This window comes from Megalops cyprinoides, chromosome 16 (assembly GCF_013368585.1).
Source record: "Megalops cyprinoides isolate fMegCyp1 chromosome 16, fMegCyp1.pri, whole genome shotgun sequence".
NCBI classification, from domain to species: Eukaryota; Metazoa; Chordata; class Actinopteri; order Elopiformes; family Megalopidae; genus Megalops; species Megalops cyprinoides.
Genome location: NC_050598.1, coordinates 21,409,122 through 21,424,824, shown reverse-complemented (window position 1 = coordinate 21,424,824; position 15,703 = coordinate 21,409,122). Strand labels below are relative to the sequence as shown.

Here is a 15,703-nt window from a genome sequence, read left to right as displayed (position 1 = left end):
TCTGAGCGCCCTTCCCTCGTCAGTTTGCCCTGTCAACACGTATATTCCAGCAGCTCTAACGGCGCACACGCAGAGGCCTCTCCTGCCATTAGGAGCCAGTGGTCGATGGCACAGCTGTCTGACAGGGGGCCCTGCGCAAATCCTGATCCGCGTCAGCAGGGTAGGTCACCTTACTGCAACCTTGCCGTGTCTTTTCACGGGCACTGCTTTTCGTCGCCGTGACCGACCGCAGTCGCTCCGCCATGAAAAAAAAAAACCACCCCGAGAGTGTCTTTACGGACCCGGCTCTCCGTGGGAGCTTCTCGACTCCGGGGCCGGGAAGCGAACCCTCCGCCGGTGGTGAGTGACGGACCGGGACACGACCGCAGCCTTATCTGTCTGCTGACAAAACGTTCCTGCAGCCTCCCCCCCCTCAACCCGCCCACCCGCATTGACTGAGTCTATTGGGGAAAAAAAAAACTTATCTGATGGTAACTGCGTGATGTGCAGATTCCATCTGAAATGAAGATGCTGTTATTGTGCACACGGTACATGTGAGTGAGTGCAGCCATGAGCCAGAGCCATATTGTGTTTCGCCTTGTGTGCAATAATGCATGTTATCAGACGATAAGGGAAGACCGCTGTCATGTTTGGCCTGCATTGGGGCATGACTGTTGTCCAGCTGTAAATATTTTCTTGCAGGGCAACACGGCATGAATCAGAGCCTTCAAATTACGACCGCTGTCATTCTTGCTGACGGAGAGGGGGGAAAAAAAGAAGCTCTGCAGAGTGCAGACAATAAATCCATACTGTGGAGTGCATATCATTGTGCTGTGTACAGTGTGTCTGGCTCTGTAATTGTAATATTCAGTTGATCTCCTCTGGAAGCCCAGAACATCTTCCCCACTGTCAGGGCTGTCAGTGCAGTGGCGGTGCTGTGCGGAGGCTGGCCTCCTCCAGCTCAGAGGTGTCAGCTGAGGATGGGGCAGTAGGAGAGGCTGATGAGGAGGCGGGGCCCGTCCATCTGTTTCCACTCAGAGTGGTCCTGTGAGACCCCACCCCCTTCCTCTCTCTCTCTCTATGCCTCTCTCTTCCGTTCCCTGTCTCTTTCTCTCTCACACACTCTCCCTCTCTCTCTTTCTCAGTCCCTCTCATCTTTCTGTTTGTCTGTCTCTTCCTTTCTCTCTGTCTCTGTCTGTGTCCCTCATCTCCTCTTAATGTTATTTTGACCTTTTTTTGTCTGTTCGTCTGTTCTTTTCTAAACCTATTTATGCCTGTCTCATTCTCTCCCCCTTTCTGTCTGTCTATGTCTGTCTCACTCTCTCTCCCTTTTTCCATCATGGCATCCCTCTCTCTTTTTTATGTCCTTCCCCTGTTGTACCTCTCCCCCTTTCTTTCTTTCTTTCTTTCTTTATTTCTCTTTTTCTTTCCATCTCTTCCTCTCGTCTGTCTTTTTCTCCCCCCTCTCTGTCCATCTCGCTCCTCTCTCCTTCTTCCTCACCCCTCTCCCTATGTCTCTCCTCCTTTTTCTGTCCCTCTCTTCATTTCTCTCTCTCTCTTTCTTTCCATAGTCATAGAGAATGTCATTAGTGTGACATGCTGGGTCTTCCTGGTAAAAACAGCAGGGCCTAACGACTGGCTCCTGGGCCCTGTGCTGTCATCCCAGCGCGTCCCCGACACCTTGGGTAATTGCCTCCGTATAATGGCACTCAAACCCTCATTTGCTGGTCTGGGTCATTTAATTATTTAATATTTATTTACAGTACATCCGTCCTTCAGAATGATCACTGGCTTTAGACAGCACCTCCACCAGGTTGATTAATTGATATGGGAGGCATATACAAGAACAGGCTATTGCAACAAATAGGAGCTGTGTGTTTGCGTGGGGGGTCTTATATTTGGAGGAAAAAGCTGTTGCAATCGGAGTGTAGATTCTGTGCAGAGCTCTTGCAACAGTGCCGTCAAAATGTGTGTAATATGATTATATTCAATACACTATATGTACTTCTGTATTTACCCTGGGTAAATGGAAGTTGTCATATCCAAATGAGATCTGTGAATATGAAAATATGCAAAAACTATATATACAGAAAAGAGGTGCATCTTATTTGTTTTGATCAGTGTAAACTCCAGGGCATCCTCTAGGGAGACTTTGTAATTAGGCCAGCTCGTTCCCTCATTAACTTGCAGACGAAGGGAAACAGGTGCAGAGATTCACATAGCGACTGTCACCGCTAAACAGATACATAATTGCACTTAGCTGTGAAGAATTAAGAGTGCAAAACAGATAGTTGTTGAGAGAATCCAGACGAATATAATAGCAGTGAAAAGAAGCGTTTGTACTACATTCGAAAAGAGGGTTTCAGATTTACCATGGAGCCGGCCTCGGTAGACGTGAGTGTTACTGAGAGCTCATCCTCCACAGCTGCTGCCAAGTTCTAATTTTGCATGACTTCTGTCCTGCAGAGATGCTGTGTTTTAACTCATCCAGAGCTGTCTTTAAAGAACAAAAAGTATCTTCCATCCACGCTGTATGATTATTTTCGTGGCAGATATGAGCTTTAGTGCGCTAAAGCTGTGGGCATTCACATATAATTAACAAGCCTACGTGTATAAATAAAGTAGATCTGTTCGCTGGTGACATGCTTTTCTATAAATCTAACTGATCAGAATGACAGGGGGGCCAGTACAACGTAGGCAGATCCCTCAAGCAGCTTCTCGGTGGTCAAGGTTAGCTGGTTAATGGTAAAGATGTCAGAAGCGTTTCCGCAGGACACGGTTGTGGAGTTGTGACTGATGCTGCGGGGCAATGTTAAATCGTCCTTGAGTTAGGAGGGCTGGCTGCAAATAAAAGGCTCTTTCTGAGGGTCTCTGGCACTGACACCTGCATTGGCTCCGCTTCCAACACAAAATCAAACATCCCACGAGAAGCAGTGAGCTAATGAGAATGCCAGCTCGCTAAGCCATGGATACACATGTAGCTAGCTAATAGCCACACAAAAACACTTCTGTATTTTTTAAACAGAAGATAAAATATCTTTAGCTCCAGTCATCTGCCTTACATAAATTTTCTACTGTAGGTATTCTTTTAAGTACACTACGAATGCGTACTCTGTTAATTGATAAGTTTTTCTTCAGTAATGCATGGGAAATGTTTTTACCTTGACCGTTGATAGATGCATAATAGTTAAACAAATGTGAACATCCCATTGCAGTTGATCACTGCAACTTTTAAGTGATGACAGACTTAAGCGGAAATGATACCTCGCTAAGTAATAATGAATAAAGGACAAATAAAAGTCTAGGGGGTACAGCCTGGGCTTGGTCCGTGTCTAGAATATAATTGTGTGACATTAGCTGACTGGCATTGGCAGGTCGCGTTGAAGAGTCGGCGTGAGGGTGCAGAGGCTGAAGCAGCAGGTAGCAAGGTGACACTGCCTCGTCACCGTTGCCAAGTTGTGATATTGCTCTCCGTACCTCTTTTTCCTCCGGGACGGCCGTATCAACAAAAAAAAAAAAACACGGTGTGGACAAACACTGACTCCTGGATTAAAATGAAGCTCAGAGCCGCGTAACTAATTCTGCGGGTTTGGAAGACCTTGATGTGTGTATTGTAGATTAAAAAGCAACGGGTGACTTGCTGGGACCTGCCTGCCAACTCCTTGTTAAATCTATTTGATGTCCAGTGGCCTCTATTTCAGTATCACCCATCGCCACCTATGGCATCTGAGGTGGGACTTGCTGCCACGATTTATTATTTCACCTGCCAAATGTACAAAGGATTTATGGTATTAATCTATTTTATTATGGTTGTGCAGCGATTAACAAGAGCTAGTTTTATGAAGACCTTGGGCACGTCTAAAAACCAGAATGTTTAATTCTTCCCATTGTTAAAAGACGGCAGAATTTTGCGGGCCAGTGGTTTGATCAGGGAACCTTTAAATGTTCTTCATAAATAAACTGCAGTATTGACTGTGCGTTGGCACCTTGTGATATATCCTAAGTAAATAGCCTAACTGGCATTTAATATGGGTCTCTCTCATCTTGCAGTGACACCTATAAGCCTGGAAGTCAGTCCTGTGCAGCATGCAAGTGACATCAGTGCAGGTCCTGGAGAGGGAATTGCGAGGGAACAAACATTAATCCCTTGTTATCTTTCAAATGGTTAGTTTATTGACATAGTGTCAGAAGGATTTGAGCTAGATTAAGATGTTCGCATAGCCGTGAGGTATAATATTGATTCTGGGTGTTGTTTTTTTTTTTTTTTTTCTCTCGTGTTAAGCATTTTTAAACTAAGGTTAGAGTTTGCTTTAAGTCTTGATGTGTACTTTACAGTAGAGTGAACTATAAAAAAAACATGTTTTCGTCATTGTGGCTCCTGGGGTTATTCTGTTTTCCAGGGAATTAAAGAATAGAGACGTACCTTTTTGCCTCGCAGAGAGACATCCCACCTGAAAGACCTGCACATCCTGGTAAATAATTGGCCAAGCCTGACACGTGTCCAGCTGAAACGAATGACTAGGAGGGTGACGAGGAAGGGGGAGAAAAAAGTTTTCCAAAGAGTGCCAAATCCTCTGGGTTCTCTGCTTGCCTTTCCGGTGGCTTGATTGGCTGTCACCGGTAAATGTCACTCTAACTGTGATGCACGGCGAGGAGAGGAAACATCAGTAACCGAGAGGAAATGGCAGGCGATCCGGAGCAACATGACAATGCGTTTTGAAGTAGTTCATTAAGCGGCTAGGGTATCCGGCAGTCTTTCTTGGCTCCAGTCTCAGCAGGGTGCCTGTCAACGGACAGGTGCAGGGCCACTTCTCTTTATTAATGACAAGCAAAATAAAGCAACCTGCGCAAGGAGCCGGGCTGGGCCAGCGCCAGCGGCACACGGGAGGGGGGGCGGAGGGGGGGGCAGGGGCAGACCGCAGAATGCGTCGCACCTGAAAACTGACAAATACCCTGTCTATTCTGCACACTCCACCAGCACCGTGACAAATGGGTTTTGGGCCCAGTGAACGCGGGATGGATGGAGTTCCGCCGAGGAGCAGTGGCCTGGGAAGGGGATCGCACTGTCGTCTGTGGACTGAGGAAGCCCAAACTAGTCCTGCATCTAACCGAGGTTTTTCCAGCACTTTGAGCAGCCTCTCCTCCTCTGTGCTTATGTTATTGACCCGGGTTTGAGACTACCACCTTTCTGCTGTGTGTGGTTTGTGGTTTTCTGTTCTTGCAATGATGTCAACAGACACCCTGGGTATTCTCTTACTTTGGCTACACTAAACAAACAAACAAGATAAATCAGATATATAAAAATACTATATTTTTCACTTTAATATTCGAAAATCCTGGCCATGAGATGTCACAATTTTCTTTTCAGACTCAAAATTCACAGGAGCAGGTGTTTCAGATGATGTTTTGAGATTTTTCAACACCAGCAGAACACTAGGCACTAGCAAGCAGGCTGCCCTCTAAGCTTGGCCCACTCTGGAATTCAGTACCTCTGCCTCCCATGAGAGACTGGATTTTGTTCACTTGTGTTTAAATGTGCCATTTTTCTGATTTAATTTGCAACACTGGTCATAGCACCTTAGTTATTTGGGGGCATCATTTTTAGGGAGGCAGTGTGACTTGCTCAGGAAGCAGGGTTGCACCTGGTAGAGAGGGGAAGAGCTAAGTTAATCTAGATATCCTCAAATCAAGCAGACCTTTTCTGCTTATTTCAACAGGAACGTCTAAATGTCAAGAGAGGGAAATATATTGCTTCGGAGCAATGTAATAAACTTTCTGGTCTCTTCCTTATTTCCATACTTCTGGTCAGACCGAATAACTGCAATATTTATTTTCAGTATCATGCTCTTATTAAAGTGACTCATATTGCGGTTATACAGTTATCCCCACTCTTACAGTAAGAGTAATAGAAAGCTTATTAAGATCTGAAATGGGTTCGTCACTAATGTAATGATTATCTACATTCTTATCTTCATTTCAGTAGTGGAGGATGGTCACCCATATCTGTCCTTCCACAACACTTTACAGCAAAAACAACAGGAAAGGAATCCTTAAATGGCGTTATAGCATTACCAAAGTAAAGCAATCCTTGCACAACTTTGCAGTATAACCAATAGTAAAGCTTGTCTAATAAAATGCATTACAGCAGAGCCAACAATAAAACAGTCCTTACACAGCACATTGCAACATAACTCAAATTATTGCCTATATAACCAGGGGCTTGTTCGTTTGAGGTGCAAAGCCACAGCTAGGAAATATGGTGAGAGCGTCTTTCCCTCACACAAGAGCAGTGCATGAAGTTCTTAGGAAAGCAATGCCCGGCAGAATGGAAGCGTACACCATGTTGTGGAACACAATGCAAATCTATTTCTGTCAACAGAGATCGACTCCAGGCAATTACTGTCCTTTGTGAACATTTGATTACTACAGCACTTTGAATTAGGCAGAGTCTTAAGCTGCCAGTTATAGAGACATTCATCAGTTGTCTGGCTCAGTGATTTAAATATCTCTTTTTTTCCCCCACGAAGCACAGAAGAGGTTATGTATTTACTCTCTGCAAATGGACTGCAGGATTCAAACAAACAACAGGTCACAGAAAAAAACTGTGGACTTCCTCCATCCTTATTCTAATTTTCCTCCATTGTTTCCTGATTATTGATGTAAATGAATGGATAATTTATTTCAGATGAAAGTGAAATGAAAGCCATTGGCTCTCATTACTGAGCACTTCAGAATGTGTGTGTTTTTACATGGTGCGAATGTCTGGCTAATTTCAATATCATTATCAGTTGATTGTGTTACTGTGACCTGTTTTGTTTTTTTGTTTCGGCTCTTCACAGGCAACCACATATTGGGAGCTGAAAGGTAAAACCATCGGGACATATATATTGCCCTGGGGTTGTTATCTGAGTGAAATTGTGAAGGAAAGTGCTTTTGATTCTCCACTGAATATGACTTTGAAAATTGTATTGTTATTTTGTATTGTATCTTGTCATTCAAAGTTACATGCAGGGGCATTTATTCTGTGTTTGACAAGATGGTTGCTTCACTTTTAGGGGTGTCCTTTTGGTAGGCATAGATATCTGTGTAAGCCGTGTGTTAGACCTGTTTGTTCAGCGGTAACTGTGTGTAGCTCCATTGATGGAGGATAATCTGAAGTTTTCCGGCATGCCCTTGCTGAGTCATTTGCTCGTGTTCTGAGCCACAAGGTGGACATGGCAGTGAAAGTAAGATCATTTGAAAATAAAGACAGAGCTGAACATTTTTAATCCCACCATTAGGATTTCCGGGATCAGAATACCTGACAAAGAAATGATCAGCACTGTTGGCATGCCTCCAAACTGAAAAAAAAAAACACAAACTGACATTTTTAATCATAAACCCTCAAATTATGCTCATCTGCATGACATTTACCATTTAATTTTATTATACACTTTATTAAAGATGAGCTATGTATGAAATGCAACCTTTATTAAAGATCGTTTATGATTTTAGCCACATGTGCATGACATATATGCTGAAGCTGGCATGCTGGCCTATAAATTAACAAAATAAACTATTGGATAAATTGTGGCCCACCCTGTACAAAGTTCTTATAAGAAAGCAGTATTGTCTGAAGAACAAGAAGTTTTATTTTGAATTTGTTTTCTTGTGAAGAAACTTCTTCTGTGAACAACCGCAAAAAAAAAATCATGCCACAGAAAACAACTTAAAAATAAAATAAAATATGAAAAAAGAAATGCCAGCAAGAGCTTGAATGCAAATGTAACTTGTATTCATTTTTTTCTGACAGGAACATATGTAAGATGCATACATCTGTCTCTCGGTTAAAAAAAAAAAAAAAAAACAGCTGGTTACCCAAGTGAAAATCCACAGCAATCAGACGCTCATTTAGACAATGTTGTAGTTACAGAAGTGAAATGCACAGCTGAAAGTAATGCATTCAGGGGTTGTAATGCGCTGAAATCAGTGTTCACTGTAACTCTGCTGCATTCCTCCTTGCATGTATACTGCAGAATTGAAAAAGCGTTGTCGTGTTGCGTCTTTCTCTGAATCCTGCATGCCATAAATAAAAACAATGTGTATATGTTTTTCATTTATCATGTAACATATGGAGATAGCATAAGAACTTGCGTTAAAAGTCTTATTTGTGGGACATGCTGGCAAAATGCCAGAAGCACTGCTCTCACTGTGATATGTAAAGTTTTGAAGAACATGTTCTGTTTGTTTTTAAAGAGATTTGCAATTGAACTCAGATTGTTTGATTTTCATTGCACAACGTAATTATATTGTTTGTGCCATGACCTAAAGTGTTTCTCTGATTTTCAATTAATCTATATTCTGACATGTTTTATGGCATTTTGCTATTTTTGTTTTAGTTTTCTCTCACTGTGATTGGTGAAGCCTATCAGCAACTACCAGACAGCTTCTGATGTTTTCAGAGTCTGACAAACTACGCTCTATGTTATTTGCATGCATATTTTTACAGCACATTTACTGAAGGTATATGTCTGCATATATCTCTGCGCTGTAGGTACTTTTCTCAAGAGTTCTGACAATTTGTGCACGAAAGGTGTATGAACATCTGTTGTGTAGAGCTTTTCATATTCTCAGTTTGGCACAGTATACTGAGCAGATTTTACATTATTTGACTATGCTGTCATTTTGAGATTGTGCTCAAGACATTTATTGCCTTGTGAAAATCTCACCTGAGCATCTGTTGTTATTCTTCATTTGGTAGAATGACCCATTTCCAGGGTTATCTGACTTTCAAAGCAAGCTTAAACATGTAGCATGTTGTTGCATCATCACTTCAGACACTTACAGCAGAAGCTGCTAAAATAGATGAGAGCTAGATAGATAAAACTAAAACAACTGGTCAAGGTGAGTGGCAAATATGAAAGGTGTAAGCGAGTGAAACAAATTACAAAATACAGCTTGCATTGACAGTAGTCTTTTGATATTTTTCACAAAATAAGTTTTAATAAGTTCTTTTTAACAATTTTTTAATTAATTATTATTATTGTACATTGTACCAGAGAAACATTTGCGTTATTGAGCAATTATTTCATATTTCACTGTTTCCCACTATTTCTAATCTGATGAAAGTAAAACTCAAAATCTGTAGTTGTTTGGTATCCCCTTTGGTAAATGAAACACCATCTTTGTCCATAATCATAATTTCCCCTTCAACTCATTGCTAAATCACTAAAAGGCATTTAATGACCAAATCAATGTCTCTCTACACTCAACATCAACTTGTAGTTTAAAGATATCTGTATATTTCTAGGGTTGATATCCACTGGTATATTGAATTTAACCTTTCTCATCGTGCTTTCCACACAGTCTGTGTATAAATGTGCTGAAACCAGATGTTATCTGTCAGTATTCAAGATACCATTCATTTCACAACAGGAAAACAGCATTAAATGACTCACGGACCATGATCCAAGGTCTAAGCCTTCTAGGGAGCAAACCACTATACATCAGGGACAAAATGGGAAAAGTTGTTGCTCATCTATCAAGGACTAGGAAGGCAATATGACGATTGACCGTGATATGATGTACGGTGAAGTGTATGGTGTACTAATATCTTCATAGTGTGAATGAATTCTGGGAAAACTGGTGGCAGTTTCTTTGTGATATTAAAAAGAAACTCAAAAGCCCACACCAGAAAACATGGCTGCTTCCCACTACCCCTGGTGCTGTAGAGACTGCAGGCTTTTCTTCTGTTACCAGTCAGGATAATGGCTTCATTGCTACTCTCAAGGAGATGATATTCTCAGCGGTCACCTTACTGCCTGCATTTGTAAAGGGGCTAATAATTCACCCCACCCCAGCCCCTCCTCTCCAAACCGGAAACTGAGTACATGAAATGAAAAATCAGAAACCAGCTCCAGGGGTGTCAGCTCCCTACAAAAAATTGTGTGAACAGTTTCTATTAAAGCAAAATGCTATACTCGTAGACAAAATGATTTTGTCTTCTGCCTTGTGGGTCCTCTAGTCTTAAATGCATTGTTCTGCACACAGTACCTACATGCTAATGATTATGATCAGATAGAATAGCGCACAAACTGTATTTGTGAAATGTCAAATGCATAACGTGAGTGATTGACTCTGCAGACTGTCTAACCCAGAGCAGGGCAATTTCCACAGCATGACAGTGCACTGAATCAGACCTAGATTTATTCATGTTTAAATCTAAAAGAGGCAGAGGAAGTGGTGGAACCTTCCAGCCCTCAGCACTTTTAAAGCGCAGAGATATTTAAGATTTCATTTTAGTAGCATTACATGAAATATATAGGTATGTGCACAGAGAAGCCTAAAAAGACTGTTGTCAAGCATCAGATGTTCCTCTGTCATGTCTGACCTGTTACTTCACACTCCCTCAGGGCTGTGATACCAATGTACAGGTGGCCATACTCTCTAGGTAGTTAACACATCAGACTGCTGATGTCTCTCAGGATCACAGTATCTTTTGATGCCGTCCTCTCTGTCTTATCTTCCCATGCTATCTTTCCTCCCTTTCCAAACGGTAAATATGACCACTGTGAAGTTGAGCCATTCAACGGATTCTCACGAAGTATTAGAAAGTATGGTGCTGAAATAACAGACATAGAAGTATTGAATAAAATACAATAATAAGCAAGCTCTGGTGGCATATATCCAGTCTTTCTTAAAGAATTTGGCTGGGAACCGTTCTAAACTCACGTACATAAATGACCTTGATAAGTACAAAATAGTTAGGTTTGCCAGGGCCACAGAACGCAAGGGAGTTTAGAAATTACTAAGATAATACAGGCACTTTTGAATAAGATCCAGAAACAGGCAGCTTCTTGGCTAGTGTGTGCCCAACATTAGAAATACTTGGGTGTTGTAGATTCAGCACTGTCAGGAACTAGACATTGTGCTGAAGCTGTTAAAACGGAGAACTGCATACTGAACTATACAGCCATTCTGTAAGCAGGTTGTGCAGAAGTGAATACACTGCCTTAGTTACACCAAATTTTGATTACCACATTACACAGAAGAAAAGTTGGAAAAGTTGTATATATTTAGAAGGGAGCTAGTGTGGTGCATTATGTTAATGCTATTCTGACACTAGAAAGCATTTTTTCACACAGATATATTAATGGGTGGAATAGCTTGAAAAACCTGCAGAGTAAGTGACCATGTCCCCTCAAAGCCTGGACACTGATAGTTTCACGCTAGAGGCATTGTCACTGTAATCTACTTCTTGCTATTTCATGGATGGCTCCAATATCTGTGGTGGGGTGTTTGTTTAATTGCAGTATTTATTGCTATGTGCGTTAAAGGTTTATTGTCATTATTATAGATGTTGGCAAAAGAACAATCCAAGATGGGCTGAATGGCCTGTCCTCATAAATGTAATGTGAGACATTTGGCTTATCATCAGTTATTCTGTCATTTCTTCAGGGAAAAGGCTATTTTATGGAGAATGTTTCTATTTGCTTACAGTTCAGTGTTTCTTCTGTAAAATGATATGGAATTCCTATAAAAGTTACATTTTAGCCACCACTGAGGGTGATGTGATTTATATGTTCTTTAAATGTATTCAGATTCAAGAGACTTGAAAACAAAATGCCCTAATACCCCATCACATATCCCTTACCATGTGTTTACGTGACTGACGTGGCAAATAAATTCAAATCCTTTTTGTGGTCTGAAGGGGCTTTTGTGGTCAAGTCGATTTATCTAAAACGCCCTACAAGTTGTGCGTTGATAAACTGCCTCCGTCACAGAGAGAGGACCATTACCCTCCTCACATTTCCATATTTATTTCCCTCTGATAAGATTGGTTTTGCCTGTGCCTCAGTGTAACTCATTTCTGGAATCATATTGAAACTGCTGCACCCCTGGTCCCATTTATACCTGTGTAAGGATACATGTCCACCGAAAGCTATTCATTCACTCTTTCTCAGAAAATAATAAACAAGCTATCAAATGCAAGTCGGGACTGAAATTGCACATCAGCACAAAGTATTTGGTGGGCTATAGCTCTGACATTGACTTTTTTCCCCCTCTCTCAGCTGTCATGGCTGAAATTGCTATACTGCCTCATGATAGACTTGGCCGGTGTGCAGAAGCTGGGTCAAGCTATTATTATTGCAGCAGGTGCCAGGCTCTACAATGGATTCTACAATGGATTTCGGCAGCAACTGTGAGGTCTGAAGTGCTGAAGCCAGACAACAGAGCTTTTCTAGTTGCTTATGCACACGCATGTGTGTGTGTGTGTGTGTGTGTGTGTGTGCGTGTGTGTGTGTGTGTGTGTGTGTGTGTGTGTGAGAGAGAGTGCGTGCCCATATATGCATATATTTGTGTCCTGAAGTTACCAGGGATGTGTTTAAAATGGTTCAAACAAAACTCCTGCTGACCTTTTTATTTTACTAATACAGTTTAATGCTCACATCAGTATCGTCAGAAATTAATTTAATTGAAAAGTTTATGGTTCATTAATCTCTTTTTTTGGAGTTTAGAAATAATTAATTTCATGCAAAAGAGGATACAACCACAGAATTTCACATTTTATCTTTGGAGATGTTAATTCAGGCCAAATGGCAACATGGCTTTATTAATCAGGTCAGCAAAGATGATTGCATTAGCTTTTAGCCACTGTTTTATGACATAGTAAATTCTACAGAAGAGGTCCCCTGTCGTGGTCTTTTGGGGCCACAGTCAGAATGTCTGAAGAAGTTCAAAACTGGGACAAGTGGTTACATTGATTCAGGTTTTTTTCATGATTAGAGGGAGTCCGTTTGAAAAGAATTATACTGTGTAATAATCCTGAAGTAAGTGCAGTTGATACCTTGTATCTCCACTGCACCACAGCTGTGGCATGGAGGATCGGTATACGTTAGAGAAAGGAGGCAACAGTGTTGATATAGATGGGGCTGCAGACACGGCACTCCGTTAATTTTCAGGAAATTGGAAGAAATTATGCCAGCCTGAGAGGCAGACCTTAGATGACCCTGTAGTTAAAATTCCCACAGTACATAAGTTTATGCAGAGTTCCTGAGAGCATTTTGCATGGAGCGAACAGTAGGCTGTTCCATTCCCCCCACCCCCCACCCCCACCCCGCCCTCCTGTGCCAGCCACTGTTTGTCACAGCTTCAGTGTTGTCATATGAAGACTCGTATCGGGGCCACATCCATTTGCAGGTAGCTGAATAGAGTGAAATATCTTACTGCGTTAGACAAGGCCATCACAATTAGCAGGTCCCCTCTGCAACCGCAACACTGCGGAAAACACAAGACACGATGAATGAATCATTCAGAAAAGCACATTCACAATGACCCGGGGCAAGGCGCGCCTGCTTCACCCAGCGCCTCTTTACGTAATCCGTAACCTGTGCACTCAGCGCAAGCCTTTGTCTGAAAGACAACGCATTAACCCAGCAGACCGGATTAATGTGCGCTTCATCTCCCACATCCATCCACATAGGAGCTCTCATGCGCAAGCCCTGCACATCAGCCACCACCGCCGCCACCGTCCTCAGCCGCACGGAGCACACGTGCCCTCGGTGATGTGATGGATACCCATTTGTATTGTCAATTTTTCTCTGGTTATGACCGGAATTAATTTAAAACGAGTGTGACAAAAAATGATCGGAATAAATGTATGTAAGAAATCTATTTTAAAAATTGGTTGTGAGTGACAGTCGTGTGCATAAATTACAGGGGACAGATTTTGAATGTAAAAATTATTTATGTGACAGCGTGCAGAAAGACAAATTACTTTGAGTCAGTATACACACACTTGTGTAATTGCTCATAAATTATCATGGTTCATGTTGATATGCACTCAGTTTTCTTGAGGCCAATGAGCTCCCTAAAAGAATGGGAAAGAAGATGTGACAGCAGATTTTTGCAGTGGAACTGAAGAATGGTGGACTGTAGAAAATTGCTTGAAATGTCTTCTAAGAGCAATTCTGTTCTGTTGCTGATACAAAGAAAACTTGGACATTTTACGGTTTGAAAAAAAAAAAAAAAAAAAAAAAATAAAAACTGCCGAAAGTGTTCGAAGTATTTTTTGTACTTCGTTCAAGCAAGCATTTAGCAACACATAGTGCAAAAGTGCAAAGGTGCAGAAGTGTAGAGTAGAGCAGCACATTTCAGTGAGGCTTTCATCGATGTGCATTTAATACAGTCCTCTGCACTGCTGTACCTTCGGAACTTCAGCAGCAGCAGACACACGTTCGCTTTGGAAAACTTTCCCCGCCTTCGGTAAACTCAGACCATATCTTTGGAATGCGTATCTTTGGAAATGGTTTATAACGAGCCAACCTCACGTGAGGTGCACTAAGATGGCGGGCAGAATTTGGTGATGTTAATATTTAAATGCAAATATGGTCTCCACTTACAGGAAGAGTGCTCTCTCCACTGTCATTACCTACTGCTCTGAAAGTGTTCATCTCGCTGCACTTGGTATTTGATCTCATTGAGTCTTTTTTTACATTAAAAGTGCTTTACTTGACAGTTAGCCTCCAGTACGTGTGTCCTTTTGGAAATTGAAAGCGACACTACATTTTAAAGAAAAAGTCATTGGACCAGATCCGCTATTCACACATGCAAACAATTCTGTGCAGTGATCGTACAATCAATCTGACAAACATTTTAGAATTCATCAATTTGTTCTTCGTTGGAATTTGTGCTTAGGTTCACAAATGGTATAATACATTTACGTCTGCTCCAGACTACATGGACCACGTACACAAGTATACATTTTAGCAAGACAATGTGTGTTTTAACCATTACAATAAAACTGTAACTATCAAATTTATATGTGAACAAACTTACCTTTGTAGACAAACCTACTTGGTAGCATCAGCCGGCTATTAATTAAACTTACTTGTCACATTGTAATCCTGAATCTGTCTATACTGTAGCTAAAAGGGGTTACATGGTGAAACTGTGGCTGATGGCACTGTTGGCTAACCTGTAGAAACCACAGGGAGCCTACAACCATAGACATGCCAGTATATACACTCGCTTGGTGACAGAGTCCAGCACTTGTATGATAAAAGGCCTGCTGGATGTGTTTAGACTTACTGCTGTGTCCTAGACAATATGGCCATGAAGTAGAATAATTAAGCATCTTTCAGTCAAGTAGTGAAATACACGTGACCTGTAACCTTTCCACTGCCTGGTTTACAACTGTAATGGAATGAAACTAGGTGTTTCCGCAGGTGGAATGGATCCAACATGACTTTATTGGAATAAAATATGCACATTTTCATTACAATTTGATGAATGAGGCCCAATGAGTATATGAAATTTATGAAATGTGTTCAGTTGAATGTGTCATGCACGCACCAAGGCAGTGACCCTGAAAAGGCAGACTCACAAGTGCTTCTCCCTATCTTTTGAGTTATGCAGTGCCTCCTGTCCTGTTCTTAAAAAAGGAGGTGGTCGATGCTAGTGGTGCTTCTGTACTGTAGGCGTTGTATACGCTCTAAACCACAATGCATCTTTTATTGTAATCATGATGCCGAAATGATGTTCCCTTCACCTGCTGTTATATGCTATCATTTTGCCTTGTGTCACGGGTTGAAAAGATCATGCTCTGTTGAGCTGCACCGAGTTGTCATTAAGGTGGGGGTTGCCATGGGTTCACGCTCACCTCCAGCGGAAAATACAGATGAGAGCCACTGTAAATTACCAAGCAGAACTTGAAATGTCTTTGAAGCTGGGGAAAAAAATCTCC

The 15,703-nt window shown here is 41.6% G+C and overlaps 1 protein-coding gene across 1 annotated transcript in view; it reads left to right on the top strand.

The window, feature by feature from the left end:
- Positions 1–9,519: 9,519 nt before the first annotated feature.
- Positions 9,520–15,703, top strand: part of il1rapl2 (interleukin 1 receptor accessory protein-like 2) — a 92,292-nt gene continuing 86,108 nt past the window's right edge. Inside the window, exons 1-2 of the mRNA XM_036548548.1 lie at positions 9,520–9,547; positions 11,669–11,710. Of these exons, the coding sequence (XP_036404441.1) occupies positions 9,520–9,547; positions 11,669–11,710 (70 nt within the window). The remainder of the gene's footprint in view (positions 9,548–11,668; positions 11,711–15,703) is intronic.